A 23215-nucleotide genomic window follows, 5' to 3' on the forward strand; every position below is an offset into this window, starting at 1 on the left:
GGGAGATTTGGCATTTCCCCGAGTGGGTGTGCCAATGAACTGTTGGGGTCCGGACAACCTTAAGTTATTGGGCCTCGGCCAACCCCACCTGGGCCGGATTGTTATCAACGTGGCACTTAGAAGGTATTAGAATTAAATATATATATGTGAGACCTATCGTCATTAAAAAAATGGGCCCATCGACACGTGGGTCCCACTGACATTTAGGGCCCACATGTCATCCACTATCTCCTCATTCCTCCCCCTCTCTCTCTGTTTCTCGGTCGTCTTCAGGGGAGATCTGGAGTGGCAGCGGTGGCGGGCGGGTGAGAGCCGGAGCGACAGTGTTGGCCAGGAGCAGCAGTCTCGTGGCTCGTCAAGTGATGCATCCCCGCCAACCCTGCCGCCCACACCTACCTCCACCCCTCCCTCCTCGCTCTCTCCATCTCCGAGAACGGTTGCATCCAATAGGCGCTGCTCCGGTTCGACGTCTCTACGCCCATGCTTGAGGTCATCGCGCTATCGTTGCCCCCGCCCCCACTGCATTGCGGCGGCTCAGTGTTCGCCCACTCTCACCGGCGCAGCTCGAGAGTGCACGCCCACGCTCTTCCGGCGGAAGAAGTTTGTTGCGGCTGTCGTGGGTGACTGGATCTACGTCGGCGGCGGGTCCACACGCACCGCACGGTCGAGGAGTACGACCTGGAAGCCGTGTGGCGTGTGGTCGGCGAGGCGCCGTGGCGGATGGATGGGTGTGCCGGTGCGAGTGCGGGAAGCGTGTTGTACGCCACCAAGGGTGTCGTGGTGTCCGGCTGGAGACAGCCAAGAAAGAGAGAAGGGAGAGAGAGGACCTCACAAATTTTTTTTAATGATGAATGGGTCCGACATATATGTTTTTAATTCTAATGCCTGCTAAATGCCATGTTATCCTCACAGACTAGGTTAACACTGTCACGTAGATGTCATGTCAGCATAATCGTCCTTTAAAATCATTAAGATAGACAAATTACATTGGTTTTAATAATTAAGAGGTCGAAATATCCGGTATTATGGTTGAATGTTACGAATGATCACTGCTTAAAGGAGTCAAAGTGAACTTATTCCCCCATATATTGAAACCTGATCTCATGATGTCTTGGGACTATAGTGGCCATCGACGATTGGCCACCGGGGCGACCTCGTTATTGTCCGCTGCAACCTTGAGAGCATATTCGGGGCAGGAATCCTTTGGGGCATCATTCAAGCACCGAGGGACCGACTAGCACGTGAGAATCATGGAATCAGCTTTTCACAGACACGCCTGCCTGCCACTAAACAGTAGTAGGCCAGGGTAGTCGGTACAGAATGCAATACAATGAAAAGCAAACGCTAAATGTTTGTGCTAATCCCTCGCAAAATAAAAGTTTATCCCTAATCGTGGGTAGCTTGACGGCAATAATTGAATAAACAATCTTTCTTTGCGCATTGAATACAAGTACGGGAGTAGTAGGCCGCAATGATCGCGGCGGCCACGGACACCGGCTCTCCTGCATCAATATGGTCATAGACAGGTGACAGGTGGTGAGGATATCAGCGAGTATCAAACCGGATCAGGCTATCCGCGTCGCGTGCTAGTTGCTACTGTCTCCCGCATTCCGACGAGACACTCGTCACGCATGCATGAGGCGCTATACCATTGTTTTCTTTGTGAAGTTCTTTCAGTATGGACTCTTGTATTAATCCTATCCTATAGGCATTGTGAATTTGTTGTCAGGTGAATGATTTTCATTCTAAGAAGTGTAACAACTCCACGAAAATAAGGATAAGGTTCAGGTAAAATGCAGGCATCCATGGTCCCGGTAGTCCACATTTTCATGTCCACCATGTTCCAAGACATTTGCATGGTTCGCACTAAACAAGGGTGCATTTCGTCCAGCCAATCCTCAAAGATTCACCAGAGCACCTCCGAACGAGCAACGAGCATCAGACAGCAATCAAATCCTTAATCCTCCAAGACGGATTGAGATCAAATGCAGTTGCTATTGTAACTGCACAATAGCAACTGCACTCAATCATAGCCATCCGTTTTCAGATCCAGTGGCTCTAGATGACTGCTACAGTACAGGTATAATTGTACATCTCTGCTACAGTACCACTTCACATCCTGGCCTTCCATTCTAGATCATGTGATGCACATGTAACTGCTTAAGTTACAGTTACAATAACAACTGCACAGGATCTTGATCCTCAAAGACAAACCAAAGCCACTTCAAAGGATGCATATTGATCGAACTAGACACATGGCTGATAAATGATAAAGCAGGGTACTCATCAAAAGGTCTGAAACTCCGAACATCTGAAGAACAAGCTGCAAGGCCAAACGCCTTCGAGGTAGTTCACGGAAACGACACCTCTCCTCTCACCCCCATTTTGTCACAAAAGCAGGACTCGAGAAAACGACTAAAAGCATTACACACGGACACAGACACAACACCATCACCATCACCACTGATCATCGCACACGACTTTTATTCTAGCAACAAAGGCAGAGGGCAGCAGGCCACGGGCGCAAACTCTCCCAACTCCACAGATCACGGCGACGACCAATGCAGCTCCAGCACACCGCATTTCTGCAAACATAGGCAACAACCAGATCGCATCATCATATCAGCCTTTTTCTTTTCGGCGAGATCATTAGTACTAGTAGCAAGTTTAACAATTCAAAAGATGGCAGGTAAGCTATCGGCCACTCTATGACGTCCTTGTTGCTGTCGGTTACGTGAAATCAATGTGCAAAAATTTCTACTCCTCATCAAGAAAGTTGATAATGGTGCTCGTAAACAAGTTGCAGCGAGCGATGTTGGGATGAGGCAGCTTACACCAGGGGACGATCTTCCAGCGCTGGTTGTCGCCCTCGCACCACTTCCAGAGCGCGACGGTGGTGCCGTCGCGGACGCCGCCGTGGTCCTTGTCGCCGTGGAGGGCGTCGAAGTTGAGGTAGATGTTGTTCACCATGCGGATGCAGCGGAAGCCGTGCCCGACGTCGCGGCTCTCCGTCCACAGCACCGACTCGTCCTGGTATCCGGGGTTGTACGGCACCAGCTTCACCTGTTTGATCGGATCAAACAAACAAGCAGCCATGGCATTTGTTCATCACTTTTAACAGGCAAATCAAGAAGGATAGATCGATGTACTAGTAGTGAGGATGGATGCTTACAGGGTGGCCTTCGCCTTGGGAGTGCTTGATGGCCTCGCCGGTGACCCTGTTGACGAGGGCGAAGGCGGGGTAGCCTTCCTCGTCCTTGATGCTGTTGCTGTGCCTCATGTCCTTGATCCAGTGCTGGTACTCGTCGCGAGGGTTGGTGGGGGCGAGGCAGACGGAGCCGCCGCGGACGGTGACGCTGAAGCCCTCGTCGGCCTTGCAGAAGATGCGGACGGTGGGCTCGTTGCCGCCGCGGGGCGCGTTGGCGCTGCCGCCGGCGTAGGCCTCGTCGCCCCAGGGGAGGATCTTCCAGCACTGGTTGTCGCCCTTGGCCCACTCCCAGAGCACGATGGTGGTGCCGTCGTGCACGCCGCCGTGGTCCTTGTCGCCGTGGAACGCGTCGAAGTTGAGGCGGATGTTGTTCAGCATGCGGATGCAGCGGAAGCTCTTGCCCACGTCGCCGCTCTCCGTCCACAGCACCGACTCGTCCGGGTACTCCGGGTTGAACGGCGCCAGCTTCACCTGAAACCACCACCACCACGACGCACGCATCACACAAAGAGTGAGTCAGCAAAACCAACGCCGACGGCGACGGCGCCACGGATCAAGATGGCTCACGGCACGCGCGTACCGGGTGGCCCTGGCCGAGGGAGTGCTTGATGGCGAGGCCGGTGGCCTTGTTGACGAGCGCGAACGCCGGGTTGCCCTCCTCGTCCTTGATCTTGGCGCTGAAGCGCATGTCCTTGTACCAGTGCTGGTGCTCGTCGCGCGGGTTGGTCGGGGCGAGGACGACGTTCCCCTCGCGCACGGCGACGCAGTACCCCTCGTCGGCGCGGCAGAAGATCTTGAAGGTGGGCTGGTGCGCGCCGCCGCCGCCGCCGCCGTGGTGCTGGGGCGGCTGGTCTTGGCCATGGTGGCCGTGGTGCCCGAAGCCGAACATCTTGCTCTCTTCGGGAGGTTTTTGGGAAGGGTTGTGTTGTGTGAGTGTGATGGATCAAACGTGAGACGAGGCGATGAGAAGCTGCGCCTCCTTGGGGGTCCCCATTTATAGAAGGGATTTACTGCCCATTTGTTACTGATTTACTGCTTGGAGTGAAGGAAAAAAAAAAATCCCGGGTGAGACGAAACGCGTGGTGTGGTGTGGGGTGCCTCGTGTCCATGGCGTGTGGGGTCCAGACCGGAGGAACGTTCTGGATGCTGGGCGTGATTACGTGATTACGGATGAGCTGTGTTGATTAGCGACGATCGGTTGGTTAAATGGAACCCATCTGTACCAAGTGATGGCTCACGCCTCACACGCTTGACCTGATTACTGCCTCACCTGCTGTCGAAGAAAAATCTAACCCTTCCTAAAGGTAATGCAGAATTTGTCGTTTGCAGTATGCCCAGCTTTTACTGGGACGAGATTTTTCACTTGGAACCCATCAACCCAACGGGTGAAGTGTATTTGTTCGAGAGTGTGTTCTGTTTTGCCAACGACAACATTTTTTCAAATGAAAAGAAATGCAGTGAGGTCATTTGGAGTACCGGTAATCGGTTCGCGTTGGCTTCACGCTAGTAAAGCACCGTGTGAGGAAAAAATAAAGAAAAAGGCAGAGGATAAACCGGCCGTATCAATGTATCATGTACTACAGTTGTTACAGATACTGTTCAGTAGTTTTGCCTCTTGGACAAACCAATACTCCTATCATGCAGGTTTGCACATCTAGGATGGTCGAGAGATAGCTGTTAGTATTTGCATCACTGATAACCTGTTTGACGTGTTGCCTTTGTGAGCCCAGGCCAAGGGGATCAAGCACTCTGTGATTCTCTCCCTAATCAGCTTGGGCGAAGTTTAATATTACCCTCACGTACGTGTGCTTGTCACCTGCTCGCCACATGTCCAAGCCTCATACAGACAGAGATATGGAGGAGTATAAACAAAGAGGGGGAAGGATGGAAGATCAAGAGGAAAGACTGAGCTTTTCTTCTCACATTAAACAAAGTGTTTGCTGTGCTTTTTGTCCATCTCGGAATAAAAGAAAGTGTCTATTGTGTGGTGCAGTACATGCATGTTTGACGAGTGATCACTGCCTGATGCGTGCACCCGACGACACATGGCATGATTCGCGCACGAGAAATAAAGCGGGATTCCCGATCGGAGCGCGGGTCCGTCCGATCAGCCTTCCCACCTCCACTGCCTACAGCAAAAGTAGCAAAACGGCGACGCCCATCGTCGAGTTTGAGGTATCGCTTTCCTCGTTTGCCGACAGATTTTACCGTGGCACACGATTGAGATTTTCAGAGATGGATACACAAAAGAGCATCTCATTCTACCGGAGTACTCCACGGATCGCAGTGTGCACGTTTTCTGATCCAAAAGGGGCACACCACCTTACGCCGATTGAACGTACGGCGATTGATAAAGGCCGGAGTGAAAAAAAATTTTACTGTACTCTCGCGAGCGGATAAGATCGTACAGTGTATATCAGTATGATTCCTCACATCGCCCACGCGGTAGTACTGCCATCACGCAGCGTGTCTCTCCGAGCCCAGAACGTTCGTACTACACCCATATGCTTTGCTTTACCTTTTCAGTTTTCTTTTCCTTTTTTTTTATAACTTTCAGTTTTTTTCCCCTCTCCCTGTCTTTATTCGTAAAGTCTACCTGCTGCGATTTGCAGACATCAGAGCGGACACCATGATTGCGCCGCGAGCACTAAGCAACGACGATTATCTTAGAGCAAGTATAATAGTATAGCCAACTACTAGCTTTAATTTATCTATAACTAATCTAATAACTCATTTATATAATAGTTACATATTACATTATTAATATCTGGTCCCACATGTCATATACACACCATGTCTTAGAGCCCATGCTACAGCTGCTCTTCTTTCTTTATTTATCTTCTTAAAATATGTTTGCAGCTCGTTTATAGCCTGCTATTGTACATGCTCTTAGTGATAAACTCCAACCGTTTGTGCGTAGTACTAGTACGCCCCAATGCGGCGAGCAGCGAGCGCCACCAGCTCACTACACGTCAAGGCAAGGCTCGATGGGCGATGGCTCAGCAGCGGACGTGGCGTCCCGAAAGAGAGGAACGTTTTCTTGTGAAAACTGTGGAAGGTGTGCTCTGTCTATAAACGGGCCGTGATCATGGGAATGATTGGGGTTACGTGATGACAGTATGTGGTACTCGACTACTCGTGTACTTCCACACTCCACGCGATGACGCGACACGGCCGAACGCCCGGGCACCCATCGTCCCGGCCAGCACCCTCCTCGCGGCCGTGCGGGCGTACAGGTGGACAATTGGAGATGGCTTCTGGCCCAACAATATTGGGCTCGATACTTTTTAGAATAAGTTCATCTGAGGTTCCTTAACTTATCAACGAATCCGATTTTTCATCCTTAAACCCCAAAACCACATATAACGGGTCTCTCAACTATCAAAACCGGTACAGTTAAGGTCCCTCGGCGGTTTAGATGGTGGTTTTGGCTGACGTGTCACCTACGTGGCGAATTTGACTCGGTCTTCATATGACGTGACATTGACGTGGCGCTTACGTGGCAATTCGACCGAAAAAAAATAAACCCCGTGGGGCCCACATGTCAGTTTCATATACAAATTAATAAAAAACGGTGGGGCCCACATGGGCCCCACATGTCATTCTCACCCCTCATCTTCTTCCTCCTCTCTCCCCATCTCTCGTCATCTTCATCTCTCTCCCCTCTCCTCCCTCCTCTCGCTGGCAGAGATAAGAAGCGGCGCGCGGGCGCCGGCCGGAGGGAGGAAAGGAGCGGGGCGCATGCGCAGGAGGCGGCCGGCGACCGGCAAGAAAGGAGCAGCATCCTCCGCAAGGAGAAGGACGCACACCTCACCATCGCGGCCCCTGCCACCGTTTCCACCGTCCTCCGCGCCGCTCACCGACCTCGATGGCGTCCTCGCCATGAGTGGTGGCGGGCGAGCTCCCGCTTCTCCCCACCTGCTTCCCCGCCGCCACTGTCAAAGACGACGACACCGATGGTGATGGGTTTGAGGAGGGCACCGGGCCACCGATGCGTCGATTGGGCGTCGGCGGCTCGGGAGCAGGGTGGTGGCGGCTCACAGGGCCGCATGGTGCAAGCGACGGCGGTGTCAAGGAGGGTGTCAGCGGCGCGCGGGGCCCCAGGGCGCAAGCAGTAGTTACTAGCGGCGGCGGCGTGGGAGCGGGGCGTCGGGACGCAAGCAGCGCTGTGGAGGAGAGTGTCGTCGGCGTCGAGCGCCCTTGATCTGGTCGGCCGCCAGCTTCCGGAAGTGAACGGTTAGCACGTCGCCATTTTCTCCTTCCCCTCTCCACGACTTCACAGGGATTGGAAACTGCTTGCTGCAGTTGCTGTTTGATTCTATTTCTACAATTCTACTCACGATACAATCCATTATTTCCCTCAGTAAATCCCATTGAAATTTGAACAAAATTCAGTGCCAAAATGTTCGCTCACATCACACTGATGCATCATGACAAACAAATGTTCGCTCTACACACTTACGAACCACCGGATTTCGGCGGCGGCTGCTGCTGCGACGGAGTGCAGATTCATCACCCTGACGAGGCTTCTGCCGTCCTCGCCGTACCTGATGAGGTGGCCGTACATCCGCAGCCAGTGGTCGGAGGCCTCATCGACGGTTCAGTAGGTCCAGATGAGTGGTCTGAGCCAGAGGCAGTCGACGAGGTCACCTCACGCGCCTCGTCTTCCACGCTGATAGCAGCTGCCGGGGGGGGGGGGGGTCTTCGTCTAGTGCTCCAGCCGCGAGCGAGGCCGACGCAGCCGCAACCGGCACACGACGCCATCGAAGGTCCGTGACGTGCCTGTCGTCGGACCAAATACCGGCAACGCCGAGGCCGGGCAAGCACTCGACGAGGTCAGCCTCAGCTCCGTCACCGTTCCCGTCTCAGTGGTAGCAGCCGAAGCAGGTGGAGGGGCTGGAGATCATCGAGATGGCCACCGGCGAGCGGCTGTCCCGCCTGCTTCGTGCGCCGCCGCTCCGGCCGCCGTCGCCCCACTCCGCCCGCCTCCCTAGTCCACATCGTAGGAAAGAAGAGAGAGATGATAGCGGGAAGAAGGGAGCAGTGAGGATGATAGGTGAGGCCCACATGGGTCCCACCTTTTATTATTATTTTTTGTGTGTGAAACAGACATGTGGGTCCCACCAATTTTATTATTTTTCTGGATCAAATTGCCACGTAAGCGTCACGCCAGCGCCACGTCAGATAAAGACCGAGTCAAAATCGCCACGTAGATGCCACGTCAGCCAAAACCGCTCTCTAAACCACTGAGGGACCTTATCTGCACCGGTTTTGATAGTTGAGGGATCCGTTGTATCTGGTTTTGGGGTTGAAGGACGAAAATCGGATTCGTTGACAAGTTAAGGGACCTCGGATGAACTTATTCCATACTTTTTCCACAAAATTGGCGACATAACGGCCCATCCAAGGAGCGTCCGACATACTGAGTACAAACACTATGGGCCGATATGGAGAAAACAAGTTGGGTGGCTACCATGGGCCATGCCGCCTGTCTGAGAAGGAATAAGTCTATTTTGCCCTCGGTCATATCTTACCGTGGATCGAATCGCTCCCCTCAAACAAAAAACTGAGTATAATAGATCCGTCAACTTTAAAAACCGATGCAATTTATAGTTTTATACTCCTTCGGTGGTTTGAGAAATGGTTTTTCGTTGACGTGGCAAGTTGTCCACGGTCAAAATCACTAACTCAGTGCATGGCCCCAAATGTCAGAGAGATGCAAAACATATACAACAGTGGACCCCACATGTCAAGCACAACCCTTTTCTCCTTCCACATCTCTTCTTCGTCTCTCTCGATCGGGAAGGGCAGCATGGCGGTGGCGGTGGTGGGGCGGAACATGCGTCTCCCGCAGTACCTGTTGGAATTAATAGATAGGCTAAGGCCCATTTGAAGATTAATTCTTTGGAAAATCATAAAAGCCCACCTCATGGGATGGCATGCATATGGAGTTTAGTACCACCTTGCTTATTCTAGGAGAGGGGGACCTCCTTAAAAGGGAGGATGCCCTCCTAGCCACTTGAAGCATGTGTGGTGGAGAGAAGAGGGGGAATACACGTGCGCGCTCGCTCACCTCACCTGGCCTAGCAGGGCAGGCGGAGCGCGTGCACGACGTACGCGTCGAATGGTCCGCAAAATTGGCTCCTCACCCTTGCACAGATGCAGCCTCCTTTTACAGTTTTGTTTTGCTGCAGGAAAATTCAGATTTGTTTTGTTGTTGGAAACATTCCGAAAAATCCGGTGCGTGAAAACGGCGTGGAGTCCGGATAAGTTACATAGAGTGGAGATCGTGCGGGAGCCCTGATCAAGCGATCTATCTCTATATAAACCGTGCCGCCGCCTTCACGCAACACACACGAAATCAATCTAGGGTTTGCCTCCTCCTCTGTGCTGCGCCGTCGCCCGTAGACTACTCCATTCCGCTCGCCGGCGTGCATCTGCGATCGGGAGAGTAGGTCTCCGGAACCTCTGCCTTCGACGTCCTGCACCGGGAGAATGCGGCAATAAGGTTTTTAGGAAGCGCTTCGCGCGACTGCTCCCTGTTCGTCCGCGACGGCTCGCCTTCCTCTCCGCTCGCATGCTGCGCGCCTTCGTTGACGCTCGCAACCGCGAGTAGTTCTTGCCGAGCAACCGGTCTTTCCGCCACCTCGGTACGTGATCGACATGTTGCGGATATTTGATCTGTTCATGTTTTACTGCTTAGTTTACATGTGTAGATCTAATGATGCGTTAATGCTAGTATACATCTGTAATCTCATGATTTATTTATGGAATATATTAAATCATTATATGCCTATATTCTCAACAATCCAAAAACCTTATTATAGGCGTTGTGATTTTACTATGGCTGGTTTTGCCGATGCACTGATGCCTACCGGTGTGCACTTTAAGAGATGGTAGATCAGGGTCACCCTGCGGCTGACAGCTATAAAATGCTTCTGGGTGAGTACTGGCAAGCCTATGGGAGTTCTTAACGCTGATCAGCAGAAAGAATTCGATGAGGCCACTACTCTCTTTGTGGGATGCATTCTTAGCGTGCTTGGCGATCGTCTGGTCAAGGTGTATATGCATATGTCCAACGCTAAGGAGTTGTGGGATGCACTGATACTAAATTCGGTGTTACTGATGCTAGCAATGATCTGTATATCATGGAGCAGTTTCATGTCTACAAGATGGCTGACAATTGTTCTGTAGTCGAACAGGCTCATGAGATACAAACCATGGCTAAGGAACTCGAACTCCTTAAGTGTGTCTTACCCGACAAATTTGTGGCCGGGTGCATTATTGCGAAACTACCTCCATCTTGGAGAGGTTTCGGTACTGCACTCAAACACAAGAGACAGGAATACTCCGTTGAGGGGTTGATAGCGTCTCTTGATGTTGAGGAGAAAGCTCGGGAAAAAGATGTCGCGTCTAAGGGCAATGGTGGGCAGTCCACTGCCAATGTTGTGCACAAGGCCCAGAACAAGAGCAAGGGGAAATACAAAGCTCAGCAGACCACCAACTTCAAAAAGAAGAACAATAACAACAATCCTAATCAGGATGAGAGGACTTGCTTTGTGTGTGGTCAACCTGGCCATCTGGCCAGGAAGTGTCCACAACGCAAGGGGATGAAGGCACCTGCAGGGCAGACCTCTAAGTCTGCTAATGTGACCATTGGCAACACTGGAGATGGAAGCGGGTATGGTAATTTACCTACTGTTTTTTCAGTTAATCAGTCTACTAATTGGTGGGTTGATACAGGGGCCAATGTACATGTTTGTGCTGACATCTCATTGTTTTCTTCTTATCAGGTCGCACGGGGTTCCACCGTCCTAATGGGGAATGGGTCACATGCTTCTGTTTATGGTGTTGGCACGGTAGATCTGAAGTTTACTTCGGGACAGATCGTGCAGCTGAAGAACGTGCAGCATGTCCCTTCTATCGACAGGAATCTTGTTAGTGGCTCCCGTCTGACTAGAGACGGATTTAAGTTGGTTTTTGAGTCTAATAAAGTAGTCGTGTCTAAACATGGATATTTTATTGGTAAAGGTTATGAGTGCGGAGGTCTGTTCCGCTTTTCTCTTTCTGATTTCTGCAATAAGTCTGTGAACCATATTTGTGGCAGTGTGGATGATGAGGCTAATGTATGGCACTCACGTTTATGTCATATTAATTTTGGCTTGATGTCTCGGCTTTTCAGCATGTGTTTAATTCCTAAGTTTTCCATTGTTAAAGGTTCTAAGTGCCATAGTTGTGTGCAATAAAAGCAACCTCGCAAGCCTCACAAGACTGCTGAGGAGAGAAACTTGGCACCTCTAGAACTTCTACACTTAGATCTCTGTGAAATGAATGGGGTGTTGACGAAGGGTGGAAAACGATATTTCATGACGTTGATTGATGATGCTACTAGATTTTGTGATGTGTACTTGTTGAAAACGAAAGACGAGGCTCTAGACTATTTTAAAATTTATAAGGCAGAAGTTGAAAATCAACTTAACAGAAAGATAAAAAGACTTAGGTCTGATCATGGTGGAGAGTTTTTCTCAAACGAGTTTGACTTATTCTGTGAGGAACATGGCGTTATACATGAGAGGACACCTCTCTATTCTCCCGAGTCTAATGGGATTGCTGAAAGGAAGAACCGCACACTGACCGACTTGGTGAATGCCATGTTGGACACCGCGGGATTACCTAAGGCATGGTGGGAGGAGGCATTATTGACCTCGAATCATGTGTCAAATAGAGTTCCTAACAGAAATAAGGACAAAACCCCATATGAGATATGGACTGGGAGAAAACCATCACTTTCTTACTTGCGCACATGGGGGTGCTTGGCGAAAGTCAATGTACCAATAACGAAGAAGCGCAAATTTGGACCTAAGACTGTGGACTGTGTCTTTCTGGGATATGCTCACCACAGCATTGCTTATAGATTTTTAATAGTTAAATCTGAGGTACCTGACATGCATGTTGGTACAATTATGGAGTCTCGTGATGCTACCTTCTTTGAGAGCTTTTTCCCAATGAAGGATACACATAGTAGTTCTAGCCAACCCTCTGAAATAATTCCCAATTCAATCACACCACCTGAACAAACTGAACATATGCAAGTCAAAGGACGGCTAAGTATTTTGGTGATGATTTCACTGTGTACCTCGTGGATGACACTCCTAAGTTAATTTCAGAAGTATACGCATCTCCTGATGCAGACTACTGGAAGGAGGCTGTCCGTAGTGAAATGGATTCCATTATCGCTAACGGGACTTGGGAGGTGACAGAGCGACCCTATGGGTGTAAACCTGTGGGGTGCAAGTGGGTGTTCAAGAAGAAGCTCAGGCCTGACGGTACTATTGAAAAGTACAAGGCTTGGCTTGTTGCTAAGGGCTATACTCAGAAAGAAGGCGAAGATTTCTTTGACACTTACTCACCTGTTGCTAGATTGACCACAATTCGTGTGCTACTTTCCCTAGCAGCCTCACATGGTCTTCCCGTTCATCAAATGGACGTTAAGACAGCTTTTCTTAATGGAGAGCTGGATGAGGAGATCTATATGGATCAACCTGATGGGTTTGTAGTTGAAGGTCAAGAAGGCAAAGTGTGCAAATTGTTGAAGTCTTTGTATGGTCTGAAACAAGCTCCTAAGCAATGGCATGAGAAATTTGACAAAACATTGACATCTGCAGGCTTTGCAGTCAATGAGGCAGATAAATGTGTGTACTATCTCCATGGTGGGGGTGAGGGAGTTATTCTGTGCTTGTATGTTGATGACATACTGATATTTGGGACAAACCTTGAGGTGATAAATGAGGTTAAATCATTCTTGTATCAAAATTTTGATATGAAGGATATGGGAGTAGCTGATGTTATCTTAAACATTAAGCTAATTAGAGGTGAGAATGGGATTACACTCTTGCAGTCCCATTATGTGGAGAAGATCTTGAATCACTTTGGCTACATTGATAGTAAGCCTTCTCCAACACCTTATGATCCTAGCTTGTTGCTTCGCAAGAACAAGAGAATTGCTAGGAATCAACTGGAATACTCTCAAATTATTGGCTCGCTGATGTACCTGGCTAGTGCAACTAGGCCTGATATCTCCTTTGCTGTGAGCAAGTTGAGCCGGTTTACCTCTAATCCAGGAGATGATCACTGGCGTGCGCTTGAGCGAGTAATGCGCTATCTGAAAGGTACTATGGAATTGGGGCTTCACTATTCTGGGTATCCTACGGTACTGGAGGGATATAGTGATTCTAACTGGATCTATGATGTGGATGAGATCAAAGCCACTAGTGGATATGTCTTCACACTGGGTGGTGGTGCTGTTTCGTGGAGGTCTTGCAAACAGACTATTTTGACGAGGTCAACCATGGAAGCAGAACTGACGACACTGGATACTGCTACTGTTGAGGCAGAATGGCTGCGTGATCTATTAATGGATTTACCTATTATTGAAAAATCGGTGCCGACTATCCTTATTCACTGTGACAATCAAACGGTAATTGTCAAAGTCAATAGTTCTAAGGATAATATGAAATCGTCTAGACATGTGAAAAGACGATTGAAGTCTGTCAGGAAATTAAGAAACTCCGGAGTTATAACGTTGGATTACATCCAAACAGTTAGAAACCTGGCAGATCCCTTCATGAAGGGACTATCACGAAATGTGATAGATAATGCATCGAAAGAGATGGGTTTGAGACCCATGTGAGTTATATTATAGTGGTAACCTAGTCTATGTGATCAGAGATCCCGTAAATTAGAACCTGGGAAAAACAAACCATTAGTAAACTAGAGGAGAGTACCAATCTATACCCTCTCTAAGTGAAGATGCATGTACTTTCGTGAGCTGCAAGGCAGGTTGGCTATGCCTTAATGAGTTCTGTTGGCTTTAATTAGCGAAGATGCTGTCCTGCAGAGCATTCTTGAAATAACTCACCTTTGTAAGCTTGACTGTTGGTCGCAGTCTATGAAGATTTTGGGTGAATCTTCTAGGAAGCTTACTAAAGACCTAGGAGTATGACTTATACGCTCCACCCGAGGGGTAGTCTACAGACGGTCTAGTACCAGATAAGACTCTAAGTGAAACTTGCTTGCACAAGACTTGCAATTCAAGGCGTAGTCCATTGTTCAAGTTGTAAGTAAGTGTAGCTTGGAGTTCTAGGTGGATGTTCAATCTTAATCGGTCTCCATCAAACCACTGGTATATAAACAGTACATTGGAAAAGGCAAATCTCAGTGGGATTTTGAGATTTAATGGGGGATTGTTGGAATTAATAGATGGGCTAAGGCCCATTCGAAGATTAATTCTTTGGAAAATCACAAAAGCCCACCTCATGGGATGGCATGCATGTGGAGTTTAGTACCACCTTGCTTATTCTAGGAGAGGGGGACCTCCTTAAAAGGGAGGATGCCCTCCTAGCCACTTGAAGCATGTGTGGTAGAGAGAAGAGGGGGAGCGCGCTCGCTCGCCTCGCCTCGCCTCGCATATACAGCAACGGCGCTGACGACGTGACCGGGAAAGGCAGCAACACGACAATGGCGAGCGAGCCCAAATCTACGGTGATAGGTGCGAACGACGAGAGTGGGTAGCAATCGTGAATGGTAGCAAACACGTGTGTGACCGGGAAAGACGGTGATAGGTGCGAACGACGAGAGTGGGTAGCAATCGTGAATGGTAGCAAACACGTGTGTGACCGGGAAAGACGGTGATAGGTGCGAACGACGAGAGTGGGTAGCAATCGTGAATGGTAGCAAACACGTGTGCTAGATGCGCGACGAAGTAATCCGGCGATTCATGCAGGCTGCCGGAAGACGAACATATGACTAGGATGGCCTGCTGCTGCCACTAGGCACTTAGGTGCGAACGACGAGAGTGGGTAGCAATCGTGAATGGTAGCAAACACGTGTGTGACCGGGAAAGACGGTGATAGGTGCGAACGACGAGAGTGGGTAGCAATCGTGAATGGTAGCAAACACGTGTGCTAGATGCACGACGAAGTAATCCGGCGATTCATGCAGGCCGCCGGAAGACGAACATATGACTAGGATGGCCTGCTGCTGCCACTAGGCACTTGTTGCTGATGAAGCTTGGATTGGGGATGTCGGTTGAGGGACGTGATTCGATCAAGGGCAAGAGATTTGGAATGCAAAGTAGACTTATTCTCTGTCTGAGAACCATTTCGCACGTCCCAGACTTGACTGGGCCAATCGAACTATTCTTTCAGAACATTCTTATGGGCTGGTCTCTGTCGTGTTCTGCCGGCGCATTGGACTGGAATCACTAGAGTGGGCCGAAATTGAGTCCACACAAGACCGACCGAAAGATTAATTTTGATATCAATAAAGATGAAATGCTTATGCTATTTTGCAAGGAGTTCTTCCCAGATCCACTCACTAAGATTTTAATATGTGATTCAAACAAAATTTTAGACCGTTAATTAGGCTATAAAATACTCCCTCCGTCCCTAGATATTTGACGTCGTTGATTTTTTATACATGTTTGACCGTTCGTCTTATTCAAAAAAATTTAAGTAATTATTAATACTTTTCCTATCATTTGATTCATTGTTAAATATAATTTTATATATACATAAAATTTTACATATTTCACAAAAGTTTTTAGTAAGACAAACGGTCAAACATATTTAAAAAAATCAACGGTGTCAAATATTTAGGTACGGAGGGAGTATATTTAAGGATATCTAGTCTCTACTATTGTAAAAGCGAAATGAAGTGGTTCTCTTCCATAATCATCGCACTTCCAAAAAAACGTTACTCCTTCCGTTTTAGGTTATAAAACGTTTTAACTTTGGTAAAAGTTAAATTATTTCAAGTTTAACTAAGTTTGTAGATAAATATAGTAATATTTAAAATATTAAATTAGTTTCATCAAATCAATAATTGAATATATTTTCATAATAAATTTGTCTTGGGGGTGGAAAATGTTACTACTTTTTTTACAAACTTGATCAAACTTAAAGCAGTTTGATTTTGACCAAAGTCAAAACATATTATAACCTGAAACAGAGGGAGTAACTAATAAACCAATCCACCAAAAAACGGGTGTTTCCACGCAAAAATATACAAACAAAAACCTGAATCATGTAAATCCATTCATTCGTCTTCATCCCATTATAATGTACCGGCATATATAATAGGTCCAGGTGTTTTTGGCTCACCTCGAAAAGCCGGGAGGTGTAATCCACGCAAGTCACTCTCTTCCCAGTAAATATATGAAATCGCATGCATCTCCAATGCTAATAAATTAATACTCCTACAACAATGCTGTCACATGCTCTTTGCTACTGGTAGTTTATTTGCACCAACCAATCAACCATGTCATCCGATCTGCTAGAAAAAACATAAACCAGCCATCACAAAAAGATTAATTATTCCCATTCCCACTACTGCTACTCTTGAGGCAGCAGGACAGGTTCGATTATAAACGCGTGCTCAAGCTTTCCACCTTGATTACTACATTCTAATTGGAAAGGCAGGACAACAATCATGTAGCTGATAAGTTTAACCCTCTAAGATAACATATAATATGCTTCATTCAAAAGCAATCAAATTTTCTAGCTAGTGTCAAAGTAGGGCCCTTTTGATCTCTGCTTCCTCGCCTAGCTACAAGAATTTGACCTGCCTTTTGGGTGCCAGAAACAAATCGCAGTGTGCTGGACCGTTTCCAGTAGCCGGTAGAACATCACCGCAATGTTAGCTCTTCAATTGTAAAATATATACGAATTGGCACTCCGGCCTGGATGGAATACCGAATTCTTAATAGCCTAGTAGATGGAGAATGCACTGAACTTCCGCTTGTCAGAATTTAATTGATCAGAGAGAACTCTCAGGTGGCCCATTTCTGATTGACGATTAGCTTTGTTAATTGTTTTGTTAGGAGATGCGTGGAAGTTTGTCTAATTGATCGAGATGCCAAAACTGGAAACTAGAAGGATAATGGGACTTGGAATATACTCTGGATCTACGGTGAAAGCTGTAATACTGTGCTACGAGTTCTTTGTCCGTTATCTTCATTGAGAGATTCCAGTAGTTTCACGATTGTTACTACTACTTTTTCAAAGCTCATCTGCATGGGAAACAAAGCAAGAGACGAAATGGTTATTTTAGGCCTTGACTAAGCTAGACAGGGATTTGGTAGGTAATTAGACGTGCTTGCGTGTGCAGCATGGAAAATTTTACTTCTGGATAAACTTTTTTAGTAGAGTAAAAATAGATCGGATAATATCCACTCTATATTTGTCCGAAATAAAAATATTAAAATATGATAGGGATTTTAAAAATCCGACAGATATAGTCGGATCTAGATAACAGGGTGCGGATACGGAGGTGCTTGCCATTGCTAATATTTAAATAATACAAACTATTCGATCGGATTATCCAGTAGACTATTTAGTAGATAATCCGATATATTTTTAACCCTTAGAACACTCACGATCCTATGAACTGCCCACTCCTTCGATTAACCTAGCTAGCTCTCACCATTCTCACCTCACCATATCCTAACCTAGCTATCTCCATCCGTATGTCTATCGCCAGCCTCCCCCACTTGCAGCATTGGCCGACACTGTGCACTCTATCAGGTCCGAAAATTCTAATCTGTTTTTGAGATGAGTCTGCAACGACTTTGCATCATTTTTTATATCCAAAATAATTAGCTTTGTAATAAACTATGTACTTGTGGACTGCATCTTTTGCAAGACAATAAAAAATGCGTCTTGCAGGGGATGTTTGTACTTTCATTACTCCTGTATATTTGTTTGTTTGTTTACTTCTCTCTCTATATATATATCGACTATGGGTGTGTTTAGTTCATGCTAAAATTAGAAGTTTGATTGAAATTGGAACGATGTGGTGGAAAAGTTGGAAGTTTTTGTGTAGGAAAATTTTGATGTGATGGAAAAGTTAGAAATTTGAAGAAAAAGTTGGGAACTAAACCAGGCCTATGTCAAGCAGTACAGTTTTCAAGGTCATATTTATTCTTCTGCAGAACAGTCACTTTGCATTTCAAAACGGGATATTTAATTATTTGTCACTTTAAGATGTGTCAATTAATAATTTGCTACTCACTGTCTATGATACGTGGGTTCTCATGTGTCTGGGTTCCGTGACAAATCCTTTAGAACCACTTGTAAGAGTGGCAAATAGTTAATTATTCCTTTCAAAACAGTTCGAATAGTACTATACTAGTCATCTTCAATACACAGTTCAACAACCCAGCTAATTAAGATAAACGGCCCCATTCCGCTGATTTGACTCTTCCGATGCTAGAATTAGTATAGTCTTGATTCTGGAGTAGAATATAATCCACTATGATAAATGTAATTATTTCTTCACCTGTGATGGAGAAAAGTAGACCATGATCTATGGTTCCAGGTGAGCTGCACTGAAATTTAAAGTGTCAATCTCACTCGCAGCCGCCAAAACGTACTGGTTTTTGTTTCTTCTGTGACACTGATGTTCTTTTGGCTTGTTGATGTGTATGGCGATATTCCGATGCTTTGGCTTGACAAGAGATTCTCTACATGGACAAAGCCTCTTCACCAATATGAAGAAAGCTTGAGCAGGAAAAGGCTAATCCACCACCTGAACTGAAAACTACGTACCATCCACAACTTGCCTATCTTTAGCCAATTATTGAATATCCATGTTCCATATCCTTTTCTTTATCTCTCAAAGAAAAACATTTTCTTTAATTTATTCCAACCGTTTGTTAGTATTTCCCCTTCTTCTGAATGAAGTAATTCTATTCTTGGAGCAGGTGGTAGCTGTGGTGATTAATTAGTGATCACCCCCACCAAATTAACATTAATTAACAGTACAAACTTTAAAAAAAATGAGTGGCTGCCATTAAAGAATCACTTATTGATTGATTTACATGAATATGAGCAATAAATCCGGCTTTATGATCTTGACATCATTCTCCTTGATCTCATGTTCCAGACTTCTAGTGGGTCTATCTCAAAGTCTTATCAACCCCTATCTAGCTTAATTAATCTTTAGTACTGAGCTAGCTTAGTACACAGTAGTATAGTACCATGAGAAAAAATGTATACACACCACAAACTATATAGCTATGCATGATCGGACGACCTAGCTAGTCCACACAAGTACAAATTAAGTACAATTTCTTTCCCAATATATTTACTATTTAAATCTATCGTTTTGGACCTATTTGCTTTCGAAATAGACCTCACTGTTCAAATCATCAATTCGCCATGTGCAATTATGTTCAGTGTTTAATCAGGCTGTGGTATTATGTACGAAGAACGAGCTATCAGTTCATCCCCATGTTAGAGTGGAGCAGCATCTGGTGGCTCAGTCCCAGTGACGATCCCTGCAAGGCGCTGCCTATTTGGAAAGTTGCACCAACGCATGAACCGTTCGGCTTCTTGGCCGCCGCGGCAGCAGGAGGCAGCGCCTGGATCGTCGGCTCGCCTCCGTCCGATGATCTCTTGCGCTTCCCGGTGACGGCCGGCGGCTCGACGACGGCGCCTGCCGACGTCGAGGCGGCGGCAGAGGAGGACGGGTCCAGGTGCGCGAGCTGAACCATGCTGTTGTTCGCGATGAAATGGTTCATGACGGGGTGGCCAAAGAGGGCGTGTTGTTGTTGGTGGTGGTGGTGGTGGTCGGGCTGCCTCGCCATCTCCTGCAGGGGGGCGGCGGCGGCGGCGCCGCCGTCGTCAAAGAGCTGCGACAGCGAGTACTCGTTGAGCAGGTCGGAAATGGAAGGGATCTTCTGCATCGCCGTCCTCTGCGTAGCGGCGGCGGCGGCGTGCAGCGACGGGAAGGCGCCGGCGGCAGCGCCCTGCAAGATCATGGATGCGGCGCTCGACGACGACGGCGCGTACAGCGGCGCGTTCTCCTCCAGGGCGCACGGCTCGTCCTGCTCGTGGTCGGAGAGCGGCGGCACGGCCAGCGGCGACGCGTGGCTGCTCTTCTTGTAGATCCGGCACAGCACCCAGTCATCCAGCTGCACAAAAATCCACGCACATCGATCGATCAATCACACGGATGCATATACTATATGATTAAGAAATTAAGAGTATCAAAAATAGAAGGGATTAATTTCAGGGAGTATGCATGCGCGCATATGCAGAGATGAACCAGTCATCAACACGTACGCATCGTGGCTATCATTGTCGGATCTATTGACTTGCGCAACCATGCCAAGTATTGCCTAAAGAACACCCTCTTTAAAACAGACACACTAAAAGCAGCGAGTTGCGTCCATTGGCAAGGCACAAACCGATGCGATAATACTGACGTGCCGACGAACACGTATCGATCATCAGAAACAACCACCCAAAAAAACCACGGTGTGCAACTGTGCAAGTGCACTAGCACATCAGACAGAGATGAATAATAGACGATCTACTCTCTACTCCATCGATAGCAAGATCCAGCTGCTAGGGTTTGTTCATAATTAAGTTGTTTGGTTTAGATAATTTGAATCTGGCTGCTAGGTAACGTAGATGGAGCTTGCTTACCCTCATGGAGGTGTTGCGGAACTTCATGGGGCGGTAGGTGTTGGCGGCGTGGGCGTCTGCGGCGGCGAGGCGGTACTCGTGCATGATCCAGTTGGTCTTGGTGCCCTTGGGCGGGCGGCCCTTGTAGAAGACGAGCGCCTTCTTGACGCCGACGCTCTCGTTGGTCGCCGCGCCGCCGCTGCTGTGGATGGGCTTGTCGGTGCCGGTGGCCTTCCAGTAGCCGGAGCCCGCGGCGCGGTTCGGCCGGATCCCGTTCGGGTACTTGCGGTCCCTCGGGCTGAAGAAGTACCACTCCCTGTCCCCGTAATTCGCCTTGGCTGATGCAAATCAAAACACAAGTCGATCACCAACGAAATTAATTACAAATCAGTGATCGATCGATCGCGGCGAGCTGTGAGGGTGGGTACTAACATGGGAGGTCCCACGGATCGAACTTGTAGATGTCGACGTCGGCGATGATGGAGACGGGGCACGGCGAGGAGGCGGCCCGGTTGCGGAGGTAGTGCACGATCAGCTCCTCGTCCGTCGGGTGGAACCGGAACCCCGGCGGCAGCATCGCCGGGTTCGACAGAACCATCGTCTCCGGCAGTCACCCACACACAACACACACCTCCCTGCACAAGCAAAACCTATCTAGCTATAGCTGCTCACTTCCAAGATCAAGCCACTCGATCCCCTCTCAGCTATGATCTATGAGATCTATCAGGGTCGAGCTTGTATCAAGAGGAGGCGAGAGATGGAGGAGGGCTCGAATTTTTGGGGACGGGAGGGGAGGGGCTCCTTTTATGCGCGCAGATTTTTTGTCCGCTTGCGTTGGCGGTGAATGGTGGTGAGGGTGATGATGCGTGGCCGCGATGCCATGCCACCCGCGCGGCTTTTCTGTGGTTTCCGGCGCTTCGCGGGGGCAGGATGGGGAGCGCGGGGGGTGGGTTTGGTCCGTTATTCCTCGCGCCCGGCGTGATGGCGCCGGAGATTGGGCGCGCGGGGGTGGGCCCCCCCGGGTCAGGCGCGCCTGACGTCGGCCGGTGGAACTCCGTGGCCGCGCCACGTGTACGTGTTGGTGGCGTGGTGCGGTGGCGTCCGATGTATGTGGAGGCGGTTTGGGGTTAATTTGGGGGGTTTCGCGTGGGGGATGAATTTCTCGGCCAGTTGGCATATCCAACGGACTGGATCCCTACATGCGGCCGTTTTGCATCGTCCGAAGAGGATATCACCTCGGAATATGTGCGCCATGGAATCAAACTCGTGTCTATATTTTCTTTTTTTTTCACCGAGAAACCGGCCAAGATTTGTTAAAGATTGAAAAGAAGTTTGGTTACAGTGAACAGGAACACAGTTGCTGAAAAGAAAATCTTAATTGGTACCAAGGTGCTAAGATACAATAGAGCACGGTCACAAACCGAAAAGATGACCCGCGCATCCCTAGTTGAAAAACGACGTGATTACAACACGTCTATAATTAATTACCTTATCAAAGTTGTTTTTAACTTAGGACATGGCTGTGATTGCGGGATCTTATCACATTGTGGGTTCATGCCAGGAACCAACAAATAGTACCGCTGTGGTGAATCAATAGTGATGACTATTTCTATAGTAGTATGTGTTTCTTTTATTAGTTCATACTTGTTAATGAATATTAGCCCATACATGTAAACTCTCACCGCAAGATTTTAAGCTCGAATTATAGACAAGCAACTAAAAAATCATTTCTCTTGCTGTTTCTTAGGATTAATTAAGGGCATTTTGGAAGTGTCAAGAATGTAATTTCTTATTTGTTTTCACACCTTTATTTTGGTGCAGTTTTATGAATGAAAGGTCCGGAATTAACAATTTTGTGTAGACATTTGTAAGGTTACAATGGTAAAGTCGTGTTTATTTCCTTATCAAATACAAATCAAATTAATAGTAACCTTCACGTGAGATGGAGTACTAAATATCCACAAACAAAAAATTGCTCTGGCCCAGTGAATACATACAACTTAATAAAAGTGAAACCTTTATGTTATTCTTATATGCTACTCCTACTGCTTCTGTCCTAAAATATAAGAACCTAACGTTTCCTAATGCAACGGATATGGACAGAAGTACTGGAACATCCCATCCTAAAACTATGTTAGATATGTTATACTAGGAAACGTAGTTTTAGGTTTTTTATATTTTGGGACGAAGAGAGTGTTGTTTCCATCCCTGAAAGATTATAGGTTTAACTAGTAAAAAATAATAGATTACACATAAGGTTAAAAAACTAATGTATATATACCTTCATTAATGCAAAAGAGAAAATGAGAAGAGGAGAGAGTATTGCTGGTTCTATGCATGGCTAAACCAAGAATGAAACAATCGAGTAATAAAGGTATATTCTTAAAAATTTAGTACAGGATAATTTTTTAGGTTAAAGTTAACTTTAACCTTTTAGGGACTGAGGCCCCGTTTAAGTTCACTGAAAATGAAGACGTAAAAAAAGAAAACTAATCACATGATTAATTGAGTTCTAATTATTTAAAACTTAAAAAATAAT

The 23215-nt window shown here is 47.5% G+C and overlaps 2 protein-coding genes across 2 annotated transcripts; both read right to left on the bottom strand.

Annotated features, from left to right (window-relative positions):
• Positions 1 to 2263: 2263 nt before the first annotated feature.
• Positions 2264 to 4186, bottom strand: LOC127767214 (ricin B-like lectin R40C1). The gene is made up of 4 exons (XM_052292479.1): positions 3789 to 4186; positions 3173 to 3679; positions 2835 to 3063; positions 2264 to 2585 (listed from the first exon to the last, which is right to left on the bottom strand). Coding segments are annotated over exons 1-4 (1047 nt in total). The 5' UTR covers positions 4098 to 4186; the 3' UTR covers positions 2264 to 2583.
• Positions 4187 to 19033: 14847 nt separating this feature from the next.
• Positions 19034 to 21556, bottom strand: LOC127765599 (NAC domain-containing protein 58). The gene is made up of 3 exons (XM_052290537.1): positions 21109 to 21556; positions 20698 to 21014; positions 19034 to 20180 (listed from the first exon to the last, which is right to left on the bottom strand). The coding sequence occupies exons 1-3, from the start codon at positions 21272 to 21274 to the stop codon at positions 19485 to 19487; spliced, it is 1179 nt and encodes a 392-aa protein (XP_052146497.1). The 5' UTR covers positions 21275 to 21556; the 3' UTR covers positions 19034 to 19484.
• Between the last annotated feature and the right edge of the window lie 1659 nt (positions 21557 to 23215).

This window comes from Oryza glaberrima, chromosome 3 (genome assembly GCF_000147395.1).
Source record: "Oryza glaberrima chromosome 3, OglaRS2, whole genome shotgun sequence".
Classification (NCBI taxonomy): Eukaryota; Viridiplantae; Streptophyta; class Magnoliopsida; order Poales; family Poaceae; genus Oryza; species Oryza glaberrima.